Here is an 18355-nt window from a genome sequence, read left to right as displayed (position 1 = left end):
TAGTAAGATGCTACACATGTTTTATCAGTCGGTGGTAGCGAGTGCCATTTTCTACGCAGTGGTGTGCTGGGGCTCTGGGATTAGAGCAGTAGATTCTAAAAGGCTGAACAAGCTCATCAGGAGAGCGAGCTCTGTCATTGGGTCTGACCTGGACCCCTTGGAGGTAGTGGCTGAGAGGAGAATGATGTCCAAACTGGAGGCCATCATGGACAACTTCTCCCATCCCCTCTATGACAGGCTTGCAGGAATGAAGAGCACGTTCAGCAATAGACTGATTCACCCACGGTGCGACAGGGAGCGCTACAGGAGGTCATTCTTGCCGTCTGCCATAAGACTGTACAACGCATCCACCTTGCGTCTTGGCAGAGGCAACAGCGACAGTGACCTGTTTCTGGACTAAACGCATATACACATATACTGCTACATCTGTTCTCTTTCTTTTTCTTTTTCTTTTTCCCGTTTACAACCACTTTTGTGCAATATATGCCAGGGACCTGTGCAATACATTTATATTTATATGTATATCTATGGTTACATCTATATTTATATTCATACGTGTGATACGATTTTCTGTGTACTGTTCTGTTCTAGTTTCCTCTTGTGTGTCCGGACTGTGAGTAACTCTTGTATTGTATTGTATGTATTGTACTATTAGTATATAATTCGTTACACTGTGGCTGTGTTGTGTGTGTTAAGCTGCTGTTGCACTGCAATTTCCCTCACGGGATCAATAAAGTATCTATCTATCTATCTATCTATCTATCTATCTATCTATCTATCTATCTATCATCTTAAGGGACTTTCGAAACTCTGCCCCAAAGTCATGTGACTGATTTTTCGCCCTGTTTCATTGGTTAAACGCAATGATCACAAGCACCACCATGGTAACTGGGATGTGTAGTTTTTAATTCTGTTTGAATTATAACTGTACGTACTGTCTTCATATTTGGCCAGGGCTTTAAAGAGAAGGCGCGCCAAAAAATTTCGGTGCCGTCGTCTCTGCTTTAAAGGTACCCCCGTGCTGGAAGAATTTGACCTCGGAACGTTTGCCCAGCGTACTATTAAACCAACGCATTGGCATGTTAAAGCGATTCTATTGAGGGAGTTACTAAATTCTTTAGATACGCTATTCCATATTATATTCCCTTTTAATCAAATTCTAAAAGTATGCTTGTTGACTCCGGTATCACATTAGTTAAAGACTTCGAAGCTTAAAATGTTTAGGGAGAAATGGAATACTGGTGTGTATTTTTTTCTTTAAAGTACCAAGACCAGCTATATACTGTATGTTTATGTTCCAAAATTAATATCGTTTATGACCTTCAGATGCGTTATGCTCCTCTTCTTTTTATGCTCAGCTATTAAAATTTCCCTTTAGTGGTAAAATTCCATATAAATATTCAAAACTAAGCGGATTGAAATGTGCACAGTAAAGACATTAAATGATTAAATCTTTTCACTACCAACCAATGCACCACGAGTGCCCCTGTCGGTCATTTTGGCCAGCCAATCACTTGCCCTGCGGTGCCCTACGGTGCCCTGCGGGTTGGTTACTGCACCGTGGGTTTTAACCACTCATTTTGAATGGCTGCATCTGTACATTCATAACTACAAATACACTATAAATAACACTAATACAAATATCACTAATATTGCAACAGTAACACTATCACCAAGACTTACACTATCTTCCTCTCTAACACTGACACAAAATACTACTACACTAATAATACTAATAATAACAGTAATGCTATCACTAAAACTAACATGACTACTAGTGTAAATTATCTAACCTCAGCTCTGTAATTATCACTAATATTAACAGGAATACTAGCATTAAAACAATCAATAGCACTATCATCATTAATACTCACATGAAAACTATCATTAATATTAAAAGTACCGATTGTACTCACACTAATATTAACATGAAGACACTAATATTAGTATTAGTTGCTGTCCGTGACGTCACACCACTCTTTGTGACGAAGGCGAGACACCTAGCCGTGGACAGTGACGTGGCGCCTGTTGCTGTGGTTACCATACTGATGATTTGTAAACAGTGGAAAAATGCATTTAAACTGTTACACAAATTTATCAACTTGGAACATAATTTTTAAGCTCTAGCATACAATTCCTAAACAATCATTTGAATAATAATTCTTTAATTTCAGATTGAACATTATTAACACTAAAGGCACTATGGTAATTGATCGATACAGGCTCTATTGAATGTTTTCTAGATATTAAAAACAGGGTCAAAACGGGTCAAAACTTCACCAATCCGTGAAGTTAATCGATTATTCTACGGTTCTTCAGTTGAATTAATTAGTTGTCGATAGATAAGTGATCAATAACTCTCCTCTGTGCGCTCCGCTCACCTCCCGCGGTCTCGCTCTCTGATCCTGGTGCTCTGGCTGGGGTCCGTGACGTCACAGCGCTCTTTCTGATGGAGCAGACATGTCTCCGCTGGAGGAGACTCCTGCCCGGAGCCCAGGGGGCTTTTCTTACAGATACAACATCTCCAAAAATAAAGGCGATTCGTAACAGCTGGAAATGGAGAGCGACAAACCAAGGAATAAAATTCATTAAACCAAAAAAAATAGTTTACTTCACAGCTCCTCCATTTGTCTTCCTGTACAGCTCAGCTCTCAGCTGCCTCATCACACTGCACTGAGCATCACAGCATAAACCACAGACTCACTGTGGAGTCTGACCTGCAGTTCCAGTAAAGCTCTGACGAAACAGACCCATTTCCTAAAGAAGAGATAGTGCAATTTTACTGAAGATAATATGTCCTTCTGTAAAAATATGTTGTCATGTCATTATGTGAAAAGTTTTCATGCTGGCCCAGCAGGGATTGTGGCCTTAAATCACCACTGTTAGGCTGTATTAACAAGGACTGATTGTTTTTAATAATCATTATAATCATATATTATCATTAATCATCATCATTATTAATCATTTTGTTGTTTCTTTATGCTTTGAAACTGACTCTTGCTCTTTTTCTCCTGCAGTTGTTATGGTGACAAATACTACTGCTGCTATTACTACTACTGCAAATACTGCTATTATTACTACACCTACTACTGCTACTACAACTATGACAGCTGCTACTATCACTGCTACAGATACAACTGCAACTAGTAATATTTTACTGCTACTACTAAAGCTACTAGTACTACTGTTACTACTGCTGCAGGTACTACTGTTACTGCTACTACTGCTGCCACTGCTACTACTTCTACTACTATTAATAAGGAGGATGTGAGCTGTGTTCTCACAGTTCAGCCTCAGTCTATTAACAAGTGATGATTTTTTCTTTTTGTTGTTTTTCCAACTTTGAAACTGACTCCTGCTCTTCTGCTCCTGCTGTTGCAGTTCTTATAGTGAAGCTGCAACACAGCTTTGCTATATTGTTGAACTAAAGAGTTTAAATACAGCATAACTACAATACTACTTTTGTTACTACTGCTCATGCTTTTAGTATTACTACTGTTACTACACCTACTACTTCTGCTGCCACTGATACAACTGCAACATAAGATTTTACTGCTACTCCAACTGCTACTACTAATGTTACTAAAGCTACTAGTAGTACTGTTACTGCTACTAATACTGCTGCCACTGACACTACTGCTACTGCCACTACTATTAATCAGTCACACAGTTGGCTCCACACAGAGAGATGCTGGGTCACAGCTGGAGGGGCTGGAACATCTGTGTGGGCTGGAGCTGCACATGGACAGACTCAGGGTCTGAGGGACTCAACTGGAAGAGCTGCTGTCCACCAGGCTCAGTACAGAGGGGACAATCACTGCTGGGCTTTTCTTTCTTTTTCATTTAAATTATTGATTTTTGATCAGAGCCACAGGACAGCCAGTTCTTATTCAGTCCTTGTCTCTGTAATCCTGTGATGACCTGAGTGACCTCACTTCCACCATGGGAACAGGCTCTCTTCACACTGTGCTTGACCAGGACCAGAATACATTGCTGTCCGGAGACACAACAACTTCTTTATGATTCACTGCAGGACACCAGTCATTAGACACTGCCTGACACAGGCAGCAAGACACACAGGACCATATTCAGGACACCACTCACTAGACACTGCCTGATACAGACAGCAAGAATTACAGGACCATATAAATATAATTGATTATCTTGATACTGATTTACAAATATAATACTTGTCTACAATTTTTTCAGGTCAATATCTGATCTCTTCCTGCCCTTGCAGCACCTGCAGCCCTGTGAGACACAAAGCTGCTCCTGTCTCTCCTCCCCTCCGCAGTGCTGGGAGTGTCTTCAGGAGAGGAAACAGTGATGTGGCTCTCATATATATGGAGAAGACTAAAAGGACCCTGTCTGATTGGCTGTCCCACCTGTGTGAGAAGTTCCTGCTGTCAGTCTGAAAAGGCAGTGCTGTGTGTGATTGGCGGGGCGGGGGGCTGTGTTGTTACTGGGGGTCTGGGGTGCGGAGCAGCAGCTCAGTTGTCCTGTGGGCTCAGGGGTGAAGACAGGGGTCTCAACTGAGCTCTGTCCTGATGACAATGGAGAGCTGCCTGCACGTCTTCTCTCTCGCTGTCCTGGTGCTGCACAGCTCAGCCAGTAAGTGTCCAGTATTTTCCTGTCATGTCTGAAATGTAAGATTATCTTAAATTAAAGTTTAGATGGAAAATGAGAAAAAAGTGGGTTGAAAATTGTTTCATGTTTATTTGACAATCAGCTTTGCTGGTTATTAAATTATTAAAATTAAAATAACTATACAAGTTATTATAACTTTTTTTCTGAGTGTATGATTGAGGAAACATAATTAGCTGCTTAGAATAGTTTTAGTTTGAGATCTTTGTATTTTATTAATCTACAGAATAATGCTAAAATATTCTTAAAATTATTCAAATATTTTATTAAATTTATTGGTATTATTAATTTCATTCAATTGCCTAGACCCACTTTATTTTTTAAATCACCCATATTAATAATAATTCCACATCCATCAATGTACTTTTAATCATAAGGTTATAGTTTTCGATAGAAAAGGAGCAAGAGGACTGTGGTTGAGAGATTTTATTTTAAATGAAGCTTTGCGGGAATTTATCAAAAATTGTTCAAAATGATTTTTGTTTGAGTTTGCAAGTTCAGAAAAAAATACAATCTATGGTAATTCTATTCAATAAATCAGCATTAATAATATTTACACCATGGATGCTACATGTACTACACTCATCTCTCTTGTATACCTGTTGGTATAATAACATGTTATTAATACATAATTTATACACATTTAGAAACGATGCTGTATAAGACATGTCTATGTCAGGCTGGGTCAAGAGTGTTTTTTATGTTACCATGTTAATCATCTACACTGGTCATTATCACTCTCTTGATAATTTGTGATTTTATGTAGAAATGTTACATGAAAATTAGTATATAAAATCTATTTAAAAAGTTGTTTACAAATCCTAATCTGTTGCACTAATAATAATACAATTATTCATATGTTAGCAGCAGTTTGAGTGATATGCTGGAATATGTGACAAATTAGAAAAAGTATTCCATAATAATATAATAGCATACAGGCTGATTCAGAAATATTTAGCTTGTTGATTGTTTCATTATCACACAGGGTGATTCAGAAATATTTACCTTGGATTGTTTTTTGCTTTAATTTGCTCAACTCTGTCTCCTCTATATGGTATAATTGTATAATTTACAATACTGTAAACTAATAACGTTCTATCACAATGGAACACGAGTTTTTATAAAACCTAGAAGGAATACTTGTTTTCCACACCTGAAGAAGGCTCCACGGCCAAAACGTGTTTTCTTTCTTCTTTCTTTCAGCACGGAATAAACCTATCAATTATTGTATAATTACAGACGGATGCACTAATAGAAATAAGTTTGTTATTAAAGGCTGGAGTACTTTTAAGTTTCTGATATTTTCATTAACAGATATACATACAGTAAATGTGTCATTAAAGATTAAAGTGCTAGAGAATTAAGTTTTAAGTTTTAATGCAGATATTATGTCTCTTGTGTGTTCTGTCTTTAAGCTGTATGACATTCAGTTGCTGTGAAAACAAGTATTTCTTCTAGGTTTTATAAAAAAAACTCATGTTCTATTGTGATAGAACGTTATTAGTGTATATTCTTCCTTATACAGAGATATAATCATGAAAAATCTAAAATACTGAAAACGTAAAATAGTGGAATCCTAGGACAATTGGTTCTTGTAGTTTTTAAAGGGTTAAAATAAAATTAATATTAGTATTATCTGCTTCACGCAGACAAGGTTTGCTGTGTTAAGACATTGGAGAGACATGCTGTACCGTAAAGGTCACATTCTTTACTGGTGTAGAAGTTAGAAAATGCGGAATTTAATATAAGTTGTGAAAACTTAGTTTCGCTGGTGTATTATTAGCAACTGGGGTCTTATTAGTAACTGATGTGTAAAAGCAATAATTTAACAGTTGTTGGACAATGTCATATTACAACAAGAATTTAAAAATGAAAGTTGTGGTTTATACTTATACAGGATTTGACTGCTATTTCACAGCCATATATTTTAATTTGTGTTTTAGATTTATCTTAGTTACGTAAGGACAGGATGACAGGGCTTATTTTTGGTATATTGTGAAGTTTTATTTAACATTTGTATTCTAATTTGTTGTGTGCATCAGAAATGAATAATAAAATGCAAGTACCTAAGTAAGGCTAATACAAATTAAATATTAGGTACATAACATCATATGACATAAAAAATATAAATATTAAACAGGATTTCACTTAGAGATTTATAACCACAGGACTTGTTTTTTAGCAGTTTTTCAAGACAACATCACAATAATCTAAATAGTCACAGTATGCCTGTCTGTGTTAAACCTATCTGGTATTTGGTGAAAATGTTGTGCTTTAATATAATTTAATCAGACAATCATGTGTTCAATTTAGATGTTGAGAGGTAAAGGCAAGAAATACATTGTTCACAGTTCACACTGCATCTCAGCACCACAGCAGCACAGTAGTGAAGCACCTGGCAGCCACTGACCCCAGTTCCCAGAAACACAAGAAGACAAGTCCCAGCTCTCTAAAGTCATGCACTCACCACAGTTACTGTCCACTGTAGTGACCACAACTCCCAATAACACAGGAACACAGGCATTACAGACACTGTCCACTGTAGTGGCCATATGCCCTAGAAAATATACAGGAACTCAAGACAAAGCCAACTGAAGCCATACAGTAATTGCAGACAATATCCACTGCAGTGACACAGCACCCAGAAGAATTGTATTTTAAGAGTTTTTATGTTCCGAATTAAATTCAGCTTTATGGATATTTATTAAAATTATAATGTTATATATTATTTTAAATAAATATAATTTAATCTGTGAATCAAGCTTTAATTAAAGTCTTTAAAGGTCAAATCTAAAATAAAAATACACTGTTTAAATATTTAATGTTTCGAGAGCAAAACAAATTATATAAATGAAAAATTATTAAAAATAATTGTGATAATGATGGAAAAGATATGTTATATTCTTGTCTATCTGAAAAATACACATTTTATTTTTTTCATTTTGTATTTTCATAAATCATACTTTCAAAAACAACATTTTTAAAGAGAGTCATAAATGTGTAAATACAGAGAGCCTCTCCAGTATCTCACACACAGTCACTGTGCTGGTAGACTCTCCAGTATCTCACAGACACTTTGCTGCTAAACTCTCCAATATCTCATACACAGTCAAGTCAAATAGGAAAAACAACATAAAAATATAAATACCAGGTTTGATTCTGTGTAAATGTGAAGTATCCTGTAGATGTGTTTATAAGTCTGTACATTGTACATTGTACTGTATAACATTGTACATTGTATGTATAAATGTATATTGTTTCAATCTCTGCAGGCAGTGCTGATGTGAGGCTGGTGAACGGTGCCAGTCCCTGTGCTGGGAGAGTGGAGATTTATCATGAGGGACAGTGGGGGACAGTGTGTGACGATAGCTGGGATCTCAAAGATGCTGCAGTGGTGTGCAGACAGCTGGGCTGTGGTTCTGCTCTTTCAGCACCAGGAGATGCTCACTTTGGACCAGGAGGTGAACCAATTTGGCTGGATGATGTTTCCTGCACTGGGCAGGAGTCAGCACTCAGGGACTGTAGATCACCTGGGTGGAGAGTGGAAAATTGTGGCCATCACGAGGATGCCGGTGTGCTCTGCTCTGGTAGGATAGTTTATATTAATTTCTTTCCAACTAGGTCTAAGTTGAAATACCACATGTATCAATCTATTTCCCTGTTTTCTATCATCCTAAACTAGGATACACTAGGATATTGTCTGTGAGAAGTATTATGTTCATATTTTGTGACAAAGCCCAGAGTCCTGTCACAATGTGGGGGGGTCCAGACTTACTGGTCACTTTAATTCATTTTCTTAGATCTCTCAGTGTTTCTGTGACAGTGACTTGATCTGCAATGAATGTGTTGAATGTGTTCTTAATAATTTGCAAATTAAGTTTTGCTCAGTAATTTTCTAAGATTCCAGCACAGTGAATAGCATTAATACTCTTTATAATTCCTCAGAAATGTGTTCAAATAATGAATATTATTGCTTTCTCTTCCTATCTTTTCTGATATTCAAACATATTGAGTGGTTAGTGATCTCTGTTATTGTTCTGATATTCCAGCTCATCGAGGGGTCAGACTGGTTGGCGACAGTGATCTCTGCTCTGGGAGACTGGAAGTGCAGCACAGAGAGACCTGGGGCTCAGTGTGTGACTCTGACTTCGGCTGGCAGGATGCAGAAGTTGTCTGTAGGGAGCTGGACTGTGGGGTTCCCTCACAGGTGCTGAAGGGGGCTCATTTCGGGAAGGGAGAGGGACAGGTCTGGACAGAGGAGCTCCAGTGCCAGGGAAGTGAATCTCACCTGTCCTTCTGTCCAAAGTCCTCCACAAAGACACAGAGCTGCACCCATGAGAACGATGTGGGACTGGAGTGTTTTGGTAAGAGGGGGATAATTCATTTCATTTTGTTTTTAATGGAGCTCAAAACTGAAGCTTAGAAGAGAAACAGATAAGTGTTGCTATAGCTCTGATTCAATACTGGGGATTGGTGTTTAACCATGAAAACTCAATACGATGATCTTCTGATCAACAGTAACTTAATTAAACCATAAATTACCAGCCTTGCTGATGAATAAAGTACTTCAGATTGAATTGGATTGAACAGTAACACGTTAGTGAGATACTTATATGACAGTAATTTAAAGCTCAGTATTGTAAGTATACTTGAAGATGCCATTGAGGGTAATTGCTGGTTGTTATGTTATGTTGTGAAGCTGGTTCTCTGCTCTCTCCCCTATCCTATCTGCAGGATACACAGAGTTCAGGCTGGTGAACGGCTCTGACTCCTGCTCTGGCCGAGTGGAGTTACAGTGGCTCTTCGGGGACTGGGGGACAGTGTGTGATCTCTACTGGGACCTGAGAGACGCCAGGGCTCTCTGCCAGCAGCTGGGGTGTGGGGAGGCTGTAGCAGCACCAGGACAGGCCTGGTTTGGACAGGGCAGTGGACCAGTAAGAGCTGATGTGTTTGAGTGCAGGGGGAACGAGAGCCGTCTCTCACACTGCACTGTCTCTTCATGGGGGAGAGCAGGGTGCTCTCATGGACAGGATGCAGGAGTCATCTGCACTGGTGAGAATCATGTGTTTAAAACACAGTGACACTCCCTCTGCTTACACACAGCAGCACACTGTTTTCATGATTAACTGAATATCTGCTCTGTTACACACTGCCAGTTATGTAAGAGATGCAAAGATGAAAACACACAACCTTGTCATATCTATCTCAAATATTCCCTCAAGGGATTATTAGGTTGTCATTTTCTTTCTGATGGATAGATACACAAATACACTGAGGACTAAAAATCAGTTTTATATTTATATTGATTTCACTGATGGTTCTAAAAGATGAAAGAAAGTTCTGTAACTTAGTATCCTGTAATTAACATCTGACCTACTTAATTAGTTTAATTAATATAGCCCAACTACACAGGAGCCTGAAAAGAAAGTGAGTCTCAGAAAGTCAAGGTTTACAGGTGTTATGTACAGCTGAGCCCCACACACAGCTGACACTCCACTGGTGAAACATCACTCCTGTGGACAGAAATGAGCTCCTTCCTTCTCTTTTACAGAATCAAATATGACCAGAGATTCACATGGAGCAGGTAAAGAGAGAATGAGTACTGTCTTGTGACATCAGTACTGTTTTAATTGTAGTTTCATTTCTGGTGTTAAATTGCTCCTCTCACACACAGTTCACAGTCTGATTTCTCTCTCTCTGTTTGTTTCACAGGCTTCCCTTCTTCAGCTGTACCCCCTTCCAAAACACCAGGTATGAATTAGCCCCTGTTCTGTATCTCCAGGGCTCTCAGTTTGTGTTGATGTCTCTGTTGCTCAGTGGAATCCCAGATCACTCAGTGAGGCAACAGCTGTGTATGTGCAGTTTTTTCTGTGTGTCACAAACACACTCGAGTCTTTGGTATCTACGGCAAACACATCTATCTGAATACTGCAATTTGACACTGGTGGAGCTATTGTCTCTATGCCCAACAGTGTGTCAGAAAAAATAACTTATCTGGTATACTGTTTATGAACAATGTGGAATATGTTAAACTTACTGTATATATTAAATATATATATACATATATACTGCTTATAAATAATCTGTTACAATAAGTGTATATATTAAATTAATCAAAAGTTAAGAAACACTGTACTTGAAATGAATCTGCTGTGCCTAGTGGGCCGAGATAATCTTCAACTTGTAACAGCGGGTCATGGTAATCTCTAAGAACTCCTGATCTTTGACCCTAGACCTCTAATTCTCTGCTCCTAGATCAGCTGTCTCTCAGGCTTGTTGGTGCAGGAGGCGACTGTGCTGGGAGGCTGGAGGTTTATCACAATGGCTCCTGGGGGACAGTCTGTGATGACTCCTGGGACCTGGCAGACTCCCAGGTGGTGTGCAGGCAGCTCCAGTGTGGGACGGCCCTCAGTGCCCCAGTGCCGGCCTCCTTCAGCCAGGGAACTGGACCCATCTGGCTGGACGAGTTGGGTTGTCTGGGGAACGAGTCGTCTCTGTGGGAGTGTCCCTCAGCAGGGTGGGGACAGCATGATTGTGGACACAAGGAGGATGTGAGAATCCTGTGTTCCGGTAGGGGAGATAATTAAAATTACAATGATTCAGATTATTTATTCCCACATTGTGGATATGGCTTGCATCTAGAGTCCCTAAATATGTTTGACTTGTGAGAATGTGAGGATCTTGTGTTCAGTAAGTTAACTAAATAAAATAATCCACATACTGGAATTCCACATTGTGGATACGGTTTGCATCTGGAGTGCTTAAATACATCTTGTTGAGGAAAAGACTGAGCTGGATGCAGAATTAATTTTAAAATAAATATTTATATTTATGATACAGTTGTGAATGCACATATTCACATCCCAGCAAAAATAAATAGAGAGAAAGAAACTCAAGATAAATTCCCCTCCACTAGTGAATGGGGATATATTCATCTCAGTACTCCAGTAAAATCTAGGGTCCAAACTTTAAACTTCTCACATCAATAAGACCTGTTGTCTATTTGGGTGTATTTGTCTTGGCCATTATCTTTCATGATTTTCTGCCTCAAATGTTTCATTTTGATTTGTTCCAAGAATGGCTTCTGGTCAGATCCTGATGACCCACACAGTGTTAAATGTCAACCTGAGCCACGTTTTCTCCATTCACAACGCTGCACTGCTCATCCTGAGCCAAGAGTTCTACTTTCATGCCTCAGTCTCTTAGTTGTGCTGTTGCTGAATAGCCAAGCTGATCAGAATGACGTTTTGGGTCAGAACCTGATCAGGTAATTGGATTTTAAAGTTCTGTGTGATGCACTGTCCAGATTCTGAATGAACAGAACCACACAGTCCTGCCTGTCACCTTCATGTCAACTGTGTTATTGAACAGCTGTCATTGTTTCATTACATATTCATTTCATTTCATTGCTCATTGCTAGTTGTTTCTTACCAGTTCAGAATGAAACGTTGGGCTGTCTTGTCAGGGTTTGTTTCCATTAACTTTCCCTGCTGTCTTGACAGATTACACTCTGCTGAGACTGTCTGCAGGCTGTTCAGGACAAGCAGAGGTTTACTACAATGGCACCTGGGGCAGTGTGTGTCAGAACGGCATGACTGACTCCACAGCTGCAGTGATCTGTAAACAGCTGGGCTGTGGAGACAAGGGCACCGTCAGAGAGACAAACTCCAGGCTGAGCCCGGACCCCAAATGGCTGGACTTTGTCTCCTGTCGCAAACATGACTCCACCCTGTGGCAGTGTCCCTCCTCCCCCTGGGGTCAGAATGACTGCACAGACCAAGAAGTGGCTAATATCACCTGCTCAGGTAGAGAGTGAAGAGTGATGCTGCCTTCCTCTTAAACAGCTCTGCAGTGATTGTCTTTATCTTGAGCAGCTCTGTGGATTAGTGTTTTGCCAAGTTCAGAACATAATAAGAGCTTTCAACTGAATTATTATCAATTTATATCCAAACATGTATAAAAATGAAAGCAATGTCATTGTTATTCATTTTATAATAATAATGTTTTTATATGACTATTAATTCTTGAAGGTCTTAGAAAAGAAGCTGACAGAAGCACTCCAGCTCCTCAGGAGCAGCAGCCTCAGCAGCACTGCCCAGGTGAGATCAGTGTGTAAAACAGTCAGAGACACTGCAGCCCTGAGCTGAGGAACAGTAACCATACAGCTCTCTTCTAGAGCCACTCAATACCTCACTAATCTCTACTACAGCCACTGAGCTGAAGACACTCAGTAACCTCTCTGCTCTCGTCTACAGTCACAGATCTAATGACACTTGATAACCTTTCTGTTGACTTTCAGTCCCACTGGCTCTGCGCCTGGCTGGAGGCACTAACTGCTCTGGCCGGGTGGAGCTGCGGTACGAGGGCTCCTGGGGGACAGTCTGTGACGACTCCTGGGACCTGCAGGATGCCCAGGTGGTCTGCAGACAGCTGGGCTGTGGGGACGCAGTGAGTGCAGCAATAGAGGCCTCATTCGGACCAGGAAACGGCACCATCTGGCTGGACAAGGTGAACTGCACAGGCAGTGAACTTCACCTGTGGGACTGCTGTCACTCTGGACTGAATCAGACCGACTGTCAGCACAAGGAGGATGCAGGGGTTACCTGTACAGGTGAGGAGAGTCTTAGAACTGTAGATGAACAAAGTAGCATATTGATGGAGAAGATACACTGTTACACTTATTTTATCACTGCTTAATATCTAACTGAACCAGCTAAAATCATCAGTCAAAAGATTGGGATGTTGTGTAGCCCTGTGTATGTGAACAACACTAGTCTTTAATTCAGAACAAGACACCTTTCATCCTGCAATCCTACATTTGACCTCAAGGAACAAATGTAAAGTTTTTTTATTAAGACCACTGTGGATTCAACCTGCTGTAAAACCAAAGTCAATATATTGACAGTTCTCCTATCTCTTTTACAGGTTTGTCAAAGACAACAGCCAGTCCAACAATAGCTACAGGTGAACAGAAATCCTCCTTGTCATTGATAACTCCTGTCTTTCTGTCTCTTCAGATTCCCAGTGTAGCTGTAGTGTCACCTCTCCTCCCTCAGTGTGAAGCTCAGTCTCTTCTGATTCTCAGTGTAGCTGTAGTGTCTCCTCTCCTCCCTCAGTGTGAAGATCAGTGTCTTTTGAGATTCCCAGTGTAGCTGTAGTGTCTCCTCTCCTCCCCTCAGGGTGAAGATCAATGTCTCTTCTGATTCTGAGTGTACTGTAGCTGTAGTGTCTCCTCTCCTCTCTCAGTGTGAAGATCAGTCTTTTCAGATTCCCAGTGTAGCTGTAGTGTCTCCTCTCCTCCTTGAGTGTGAAGATCAGTGTCTCTTCAGATTCCCATTGTAGCTGTAGTGTCTCCTCTCCTCTCTCAGGGTGAAAATCAGTAATTTCATCTTCCCAGTCTAGATCTAGTGCTAGTGTCATCTCTTTCCTCACTGATTTAGTGACAGTCCTGATGGGTAAGGTTGGGAATCCTTATATTCTTCGTTGATTTTGGGTTAACCCTGAAGCCATGATAGCCCCATATGGGAACAGGAGGAGAACAAGACATGTGTTGAAGTGTATATGAGCCCAAGAGCACCTCTCCTGATCCCTGTTCATCTATTGTCTCCCCCTCTCTCAGGCAGAACCAGGACAACACCCCAGACACAGCCACTGGGAGGTCTATCTGCCTCGCCCCTGGTCCTCCTGCTGCTGGGGGCTCTACTCTTCGTGGTGCTGGCCCTGTTAGTGGGGCAGCTGATCCAGAACAGGAAGCTGAGGAAAGGTAGGGAGGGAAGTCGCCATCCACATAGTGACCTCTAGTGGTCATTTCTGTCACTCACATGGAGTTGATATTTATATAATTACCTTTTCCTCACACAGCCCTATCTAAGGGAGCACTTGCCCACTATCATGATGCTGTCTACGAGGAAATAGAGTACAAACTGGCTAGAGAGGGAACCTACAGCGCCCCCAGGAGAGGTGAGTGGAGAGAGTCTTCAGGTGTGATTAGTCTCCACCCTCTAAGGAAAATCTGAGGACTTAACACTTGTAGAAAATCTCACCATACTGGTTTAAAACCCATGGGATTTTTTTTCTCAAATGGTGTTAAAGTAACTGAAGAAAATCAGCACTGCTCCGGTCCTGATCTGCTTTATACACACAAACTCTGAGGTACTGTTCACACCCTGGCTTCTTCCACAGCCAGTGGAAGACAATGAGTCTGCTGTCTGACTGCAGGTATTATTGATCTGTCCTCCTATTCACAGGGAGATTCCTCTCTGACGAGCTGCCCTCTGGATACGATGATGTGGAGGACAGTGAGGGAGACCCAATACCAGGTGAGGGGAGTCTGCTCTTCAGTGTTGCCTCACACTAGCCTTATCTCAGCAAATCACAGATGCTGAGCAAAACTAGATCTGGTCAATACTGGGGTGGTAAACAGGGTGCTACTTTAATTGGTTTTGATAGAAAAGGAGACTGCAGAAGAGCATGCTGTAAAAACTGCCTTTCAGATCAGATTAATCAGCGACCCTAGAGTTTTGGCTTAACTATACACCACAAAACATTTAAGATCACACTTTACAATTACTTTGCAGCTCTATGGTCAAACTAAGTCTGAGTCCTGAAGTGTACATTCTCTGTCTCTCTGTGTGGTTCAGGAGACTCAATAGCTTCTGTGAAAGAAGAGATCCCAGAGTACTATGATGATGCAGTCACTGTACCTCAGAGTCCACACGCCTTGTCAGGTGGGTTATTTCAGTCCAGTCACATGGGGAATCTCTGCACCAATCCCACTGAGTCTGAATCTCTCTACTCTCTCTTCTATCTCAGCCTCTGAATACGGAGTCTGTACTATTCTGCACCGGTTACATGAATCTGACTCTCTCTCTGTGATCTCAGCCCTGCACACTCAGTCTGGGTCACTGCTGCCAGTGTCCAGCTCCTCTTCAGTATCTCATAGGGTTCACATCATCACCCTGTCTGTCCAAATACAGCCAAACATTCTCTGCCCTGTTGTCCTTCAACATCTTATTTGAAAATCTAGGAATTGTTTTACATTTATTACAGTTGTGAATAGGACTGGAAATCAGGTTCCCCCTGAACTCCTGTACTTAGAGCCTGGAGTTTTAGTTCCTGTGTGATGTTGAGTTAATCAGTGTGTTCTGATGAGCTCCAGCAGTCCTGTGCTCTAGATAACTCAGTGTGCTGATGTGTGACAGTGAAGCTGTGCTCTGTGTGCTTTAGGAGAGATGATGTCCTCTGTGAAAGAAGAGGCCCCTGAGTACTATGATGATGCCATCACTGTGCCCCAGAGTCCAGACACTGTGTCAGGTGAGTTAAATTAAATAAGACTAAGGAGTACCCCCTGTACCAGCCCACAGTAGCCTTTGTAATTAGAAATAAATCTCAACCTAATTTCATATCTGCAAATAAACACTAACTGGAAATGAAGAGGCCAGTTTGTGTCAGAATGACAGAGACATTACTGACCTGCTCTTCTGTTCACAGGGAGACTCCTCTCTGATGAGACACCCTCTAGATACAGTGATGTGGGCGATGGTGAGGGAGACCCCACTTCAGGTAAAAGGGGCTACAGCCAGGGGGCTCAGTGTGGGTTAGGTAGTTCAGGGATGGGAAAGATAACCTCCAGTAATCCATCTCTGTTGCACTGTCATCCAAGACAGGGGGGAATCAGGCATTTTGCAGTAGCGGTAGCTTCACTCTGTCATGTCCTACAAAGATCAATAACAGCCAATAAAGGCTGAGTGACCTGAATTGTACAAAGTTAGATCACAAAGATCAGAGTGTCATTGAAACCCACCTACTGACACACCTAGCCAATCAGATAGCCAAATTGATTTAAACTGATCAGCAGCTGATTAATGATGAGGGAATGAGGTCTGGGCAGAACAAAGCTTTAGATTCCCCAAGACCAGGAATTCTGTTCTCTGACTCCAGAGAGAATTACTAGGCTCAGAAATTACTAGGTCTTCCTCACTGTGGTTTTAGAGCATTGATACTCCATAAGTATAAGTAAATTCTACACTGAATCATCAGTTCTTCCAAAAAGATACAATTTAATTTTTAAAAAATCCTATTTAACACTTTTGACTACAATATTGTAACATCTATTCTGTATACTATAACTGTTAGTCCACTAATAGCCATTGATATCAAAGCAGATTACGTCTCAGATATGTTCTATTATGCTTATTTTTTTGTTATGCAAATTATAATTATATTAATAAATTGTATATTGTTTGGTTAGAATACGTGTGAGACTATAGATTATGATGTTTGATTAGTTCCTAAAAGTCTACAAGTACTCTCAAAATATACTGCTATAATTTCTGATTGTTACAGAAAATTAAAATCCCCATTCACTACACTATTGTGACTATGTAAGTGTTTTAAAAAATCTAGGTACACCTGGCTAATGTCATCAATTCCAATTCCAATTCCTATTACAGTACATGGTTAGGGGCTGTCAAGCAAGGAGATGTTTGCTGAGATGTTGAGGTGTGAGATTCAGTGATCAAAGCAACCATGAAATGTAGTTAAGTTCTGGGTAAATGATTGTCAGTCAACCTTCCAGGAATGATAGAAGGCAAGAGCTAATTCTTGCTTCTACTTGTCCAGATCAACTGGAAAGACCAGATTGGAGTTTTGTCTGACCCTCATAAAGAAAGCTTGCCTTTCTGTTGTTTTTAGAAACTTTTATTTCTTCTTTAGATAATCCCTTAGTTAAAGAGCGCCTCTCTTGGCTAGTGGGAGCATCTTTAGAACAGGGAGATAGGCTCCCATTCATCTTGTAACAGTTGGGTTCACAAAGAGAGAGATTTAACTGTAGGTTGTAATGTCTTTGGTTTAGAAGGTTTGGTTTCTCTTTCTTTTATGTAGGTGATCTGTAAAAGCTGAAAAACTTGGTAGCAGTTTGAGGATTTTCAGGGTGGTTAGGATGTAGGTGTCTAAAAACACCTTGTCAGCAAATTTGTAATTGTGTGCTGTATGTTTGTTGTGTGTAATTTCGTGTGTGTTGTGTGATTAATAACAAATATTTAACTATTGGGAATATATTTGGCAAAATCTTTACAAGTTGGAGGCTTATGATTATGACTTTATGATTTAATTATTAATTTATCTACTCAGTCATTTCTGATATTCACAATTTTCATAATACTTATTTGTATCAATATTATGTTAATAACTGAGTCATTTTTAAAAATATGAGTCTGTGTCTCTCTGTCAGGTGTCCCCCACGCTGGCCCTGGAGTGGACAGGGTCCTGCCCACACTGCCCTCTGAAGAAGGAGCCCCTGCCCCTAACAGGACTGACTACGATGATGTTGGGGATGAGTCTCAGGGAGAGGATGGGTGCTGTGAGACTGACAGGGCTGTCTGGGAGAAACTCCTCCTGCAGGTCTAGACACAGAAGAGCTTCACCAACAGAGTCACGCAGTCTTAGAACAACTCTGAGCACTGAGACTGTCTGTGACCTGAGTCCACTTCACTCCACTGTTTCCACACTGACACTGTTTGTGACCTGAGTCCACTTCACTCCACTGTTTCCACACTGACACTCTCTGTGACCTGAGTCCACTTCACTCCACTGTTTCCACACTGACACTGTCTGTGACCTGAGTCCACTTCACTCCACTGTTTCCACACTAACACTGTCTGTGACCTGAGTCCACTTCACTCCACTGTTTCCACACTGACACTGTTTGTGA

At 40.6% G+C, this 18355-nt stretch overlaps 1 protein-coding gene across 1 annotated transcript; it reads left to right on the top strand.

Moving 5' to 3' along the window:
* The first annotated feature begins 8397 nt into the window (after positions 1-8397).
* Positions 8398-18051, top strand: LOC148665796 (scavenger receptor cysteine-rich type 1 protein M130-like). Its single transcript, XM_088632897.1, has 17 exons — positions 8398-8407; positions 8694-9008; positions 9379-9696; positions 10196-10228; positions 10357-10395; positions 10900-11214; positions 12147-12449; positions 12675-12743; positions 12944-13255; positions 13570-13608; positions 14264-14407; positions 14506-14604; positions 14892-14963; positions 15285-15371; positions 15871-15957; positions 16135-16206; positions 17876-18051. The coding sequence occupies exons 1-17, from the start codon at positions 8398-8400 to the stop codon at positions 18049-18051; spliced, it is 2490 nt and encodes an 829-aa protein (XP_088489023.1).
* The last annotated feature ends 304 nt before the right edge of the window (positions 18052-18355 follow it).

This window comes from Lepisosteus platostomus, chromosome 5 (assembly GCF_059453375.1).
Source record: "Lepisosteus platostomus isolate fLepPlt1 chromosome 5, fLepPlt1.hap1, whole genome shotgun sequence".
Taxonomy (NCBI): domain Eukaryota; kingdom Metazoa; phylum Chordata; class Actinopteri; order Semionotiformes; family Lepisosteidae; genus Lepisosteus; species Lepisosteus platostomus.
This window is presented reverse-complemented; position numbering and strand designations above follow the sequence as displayed.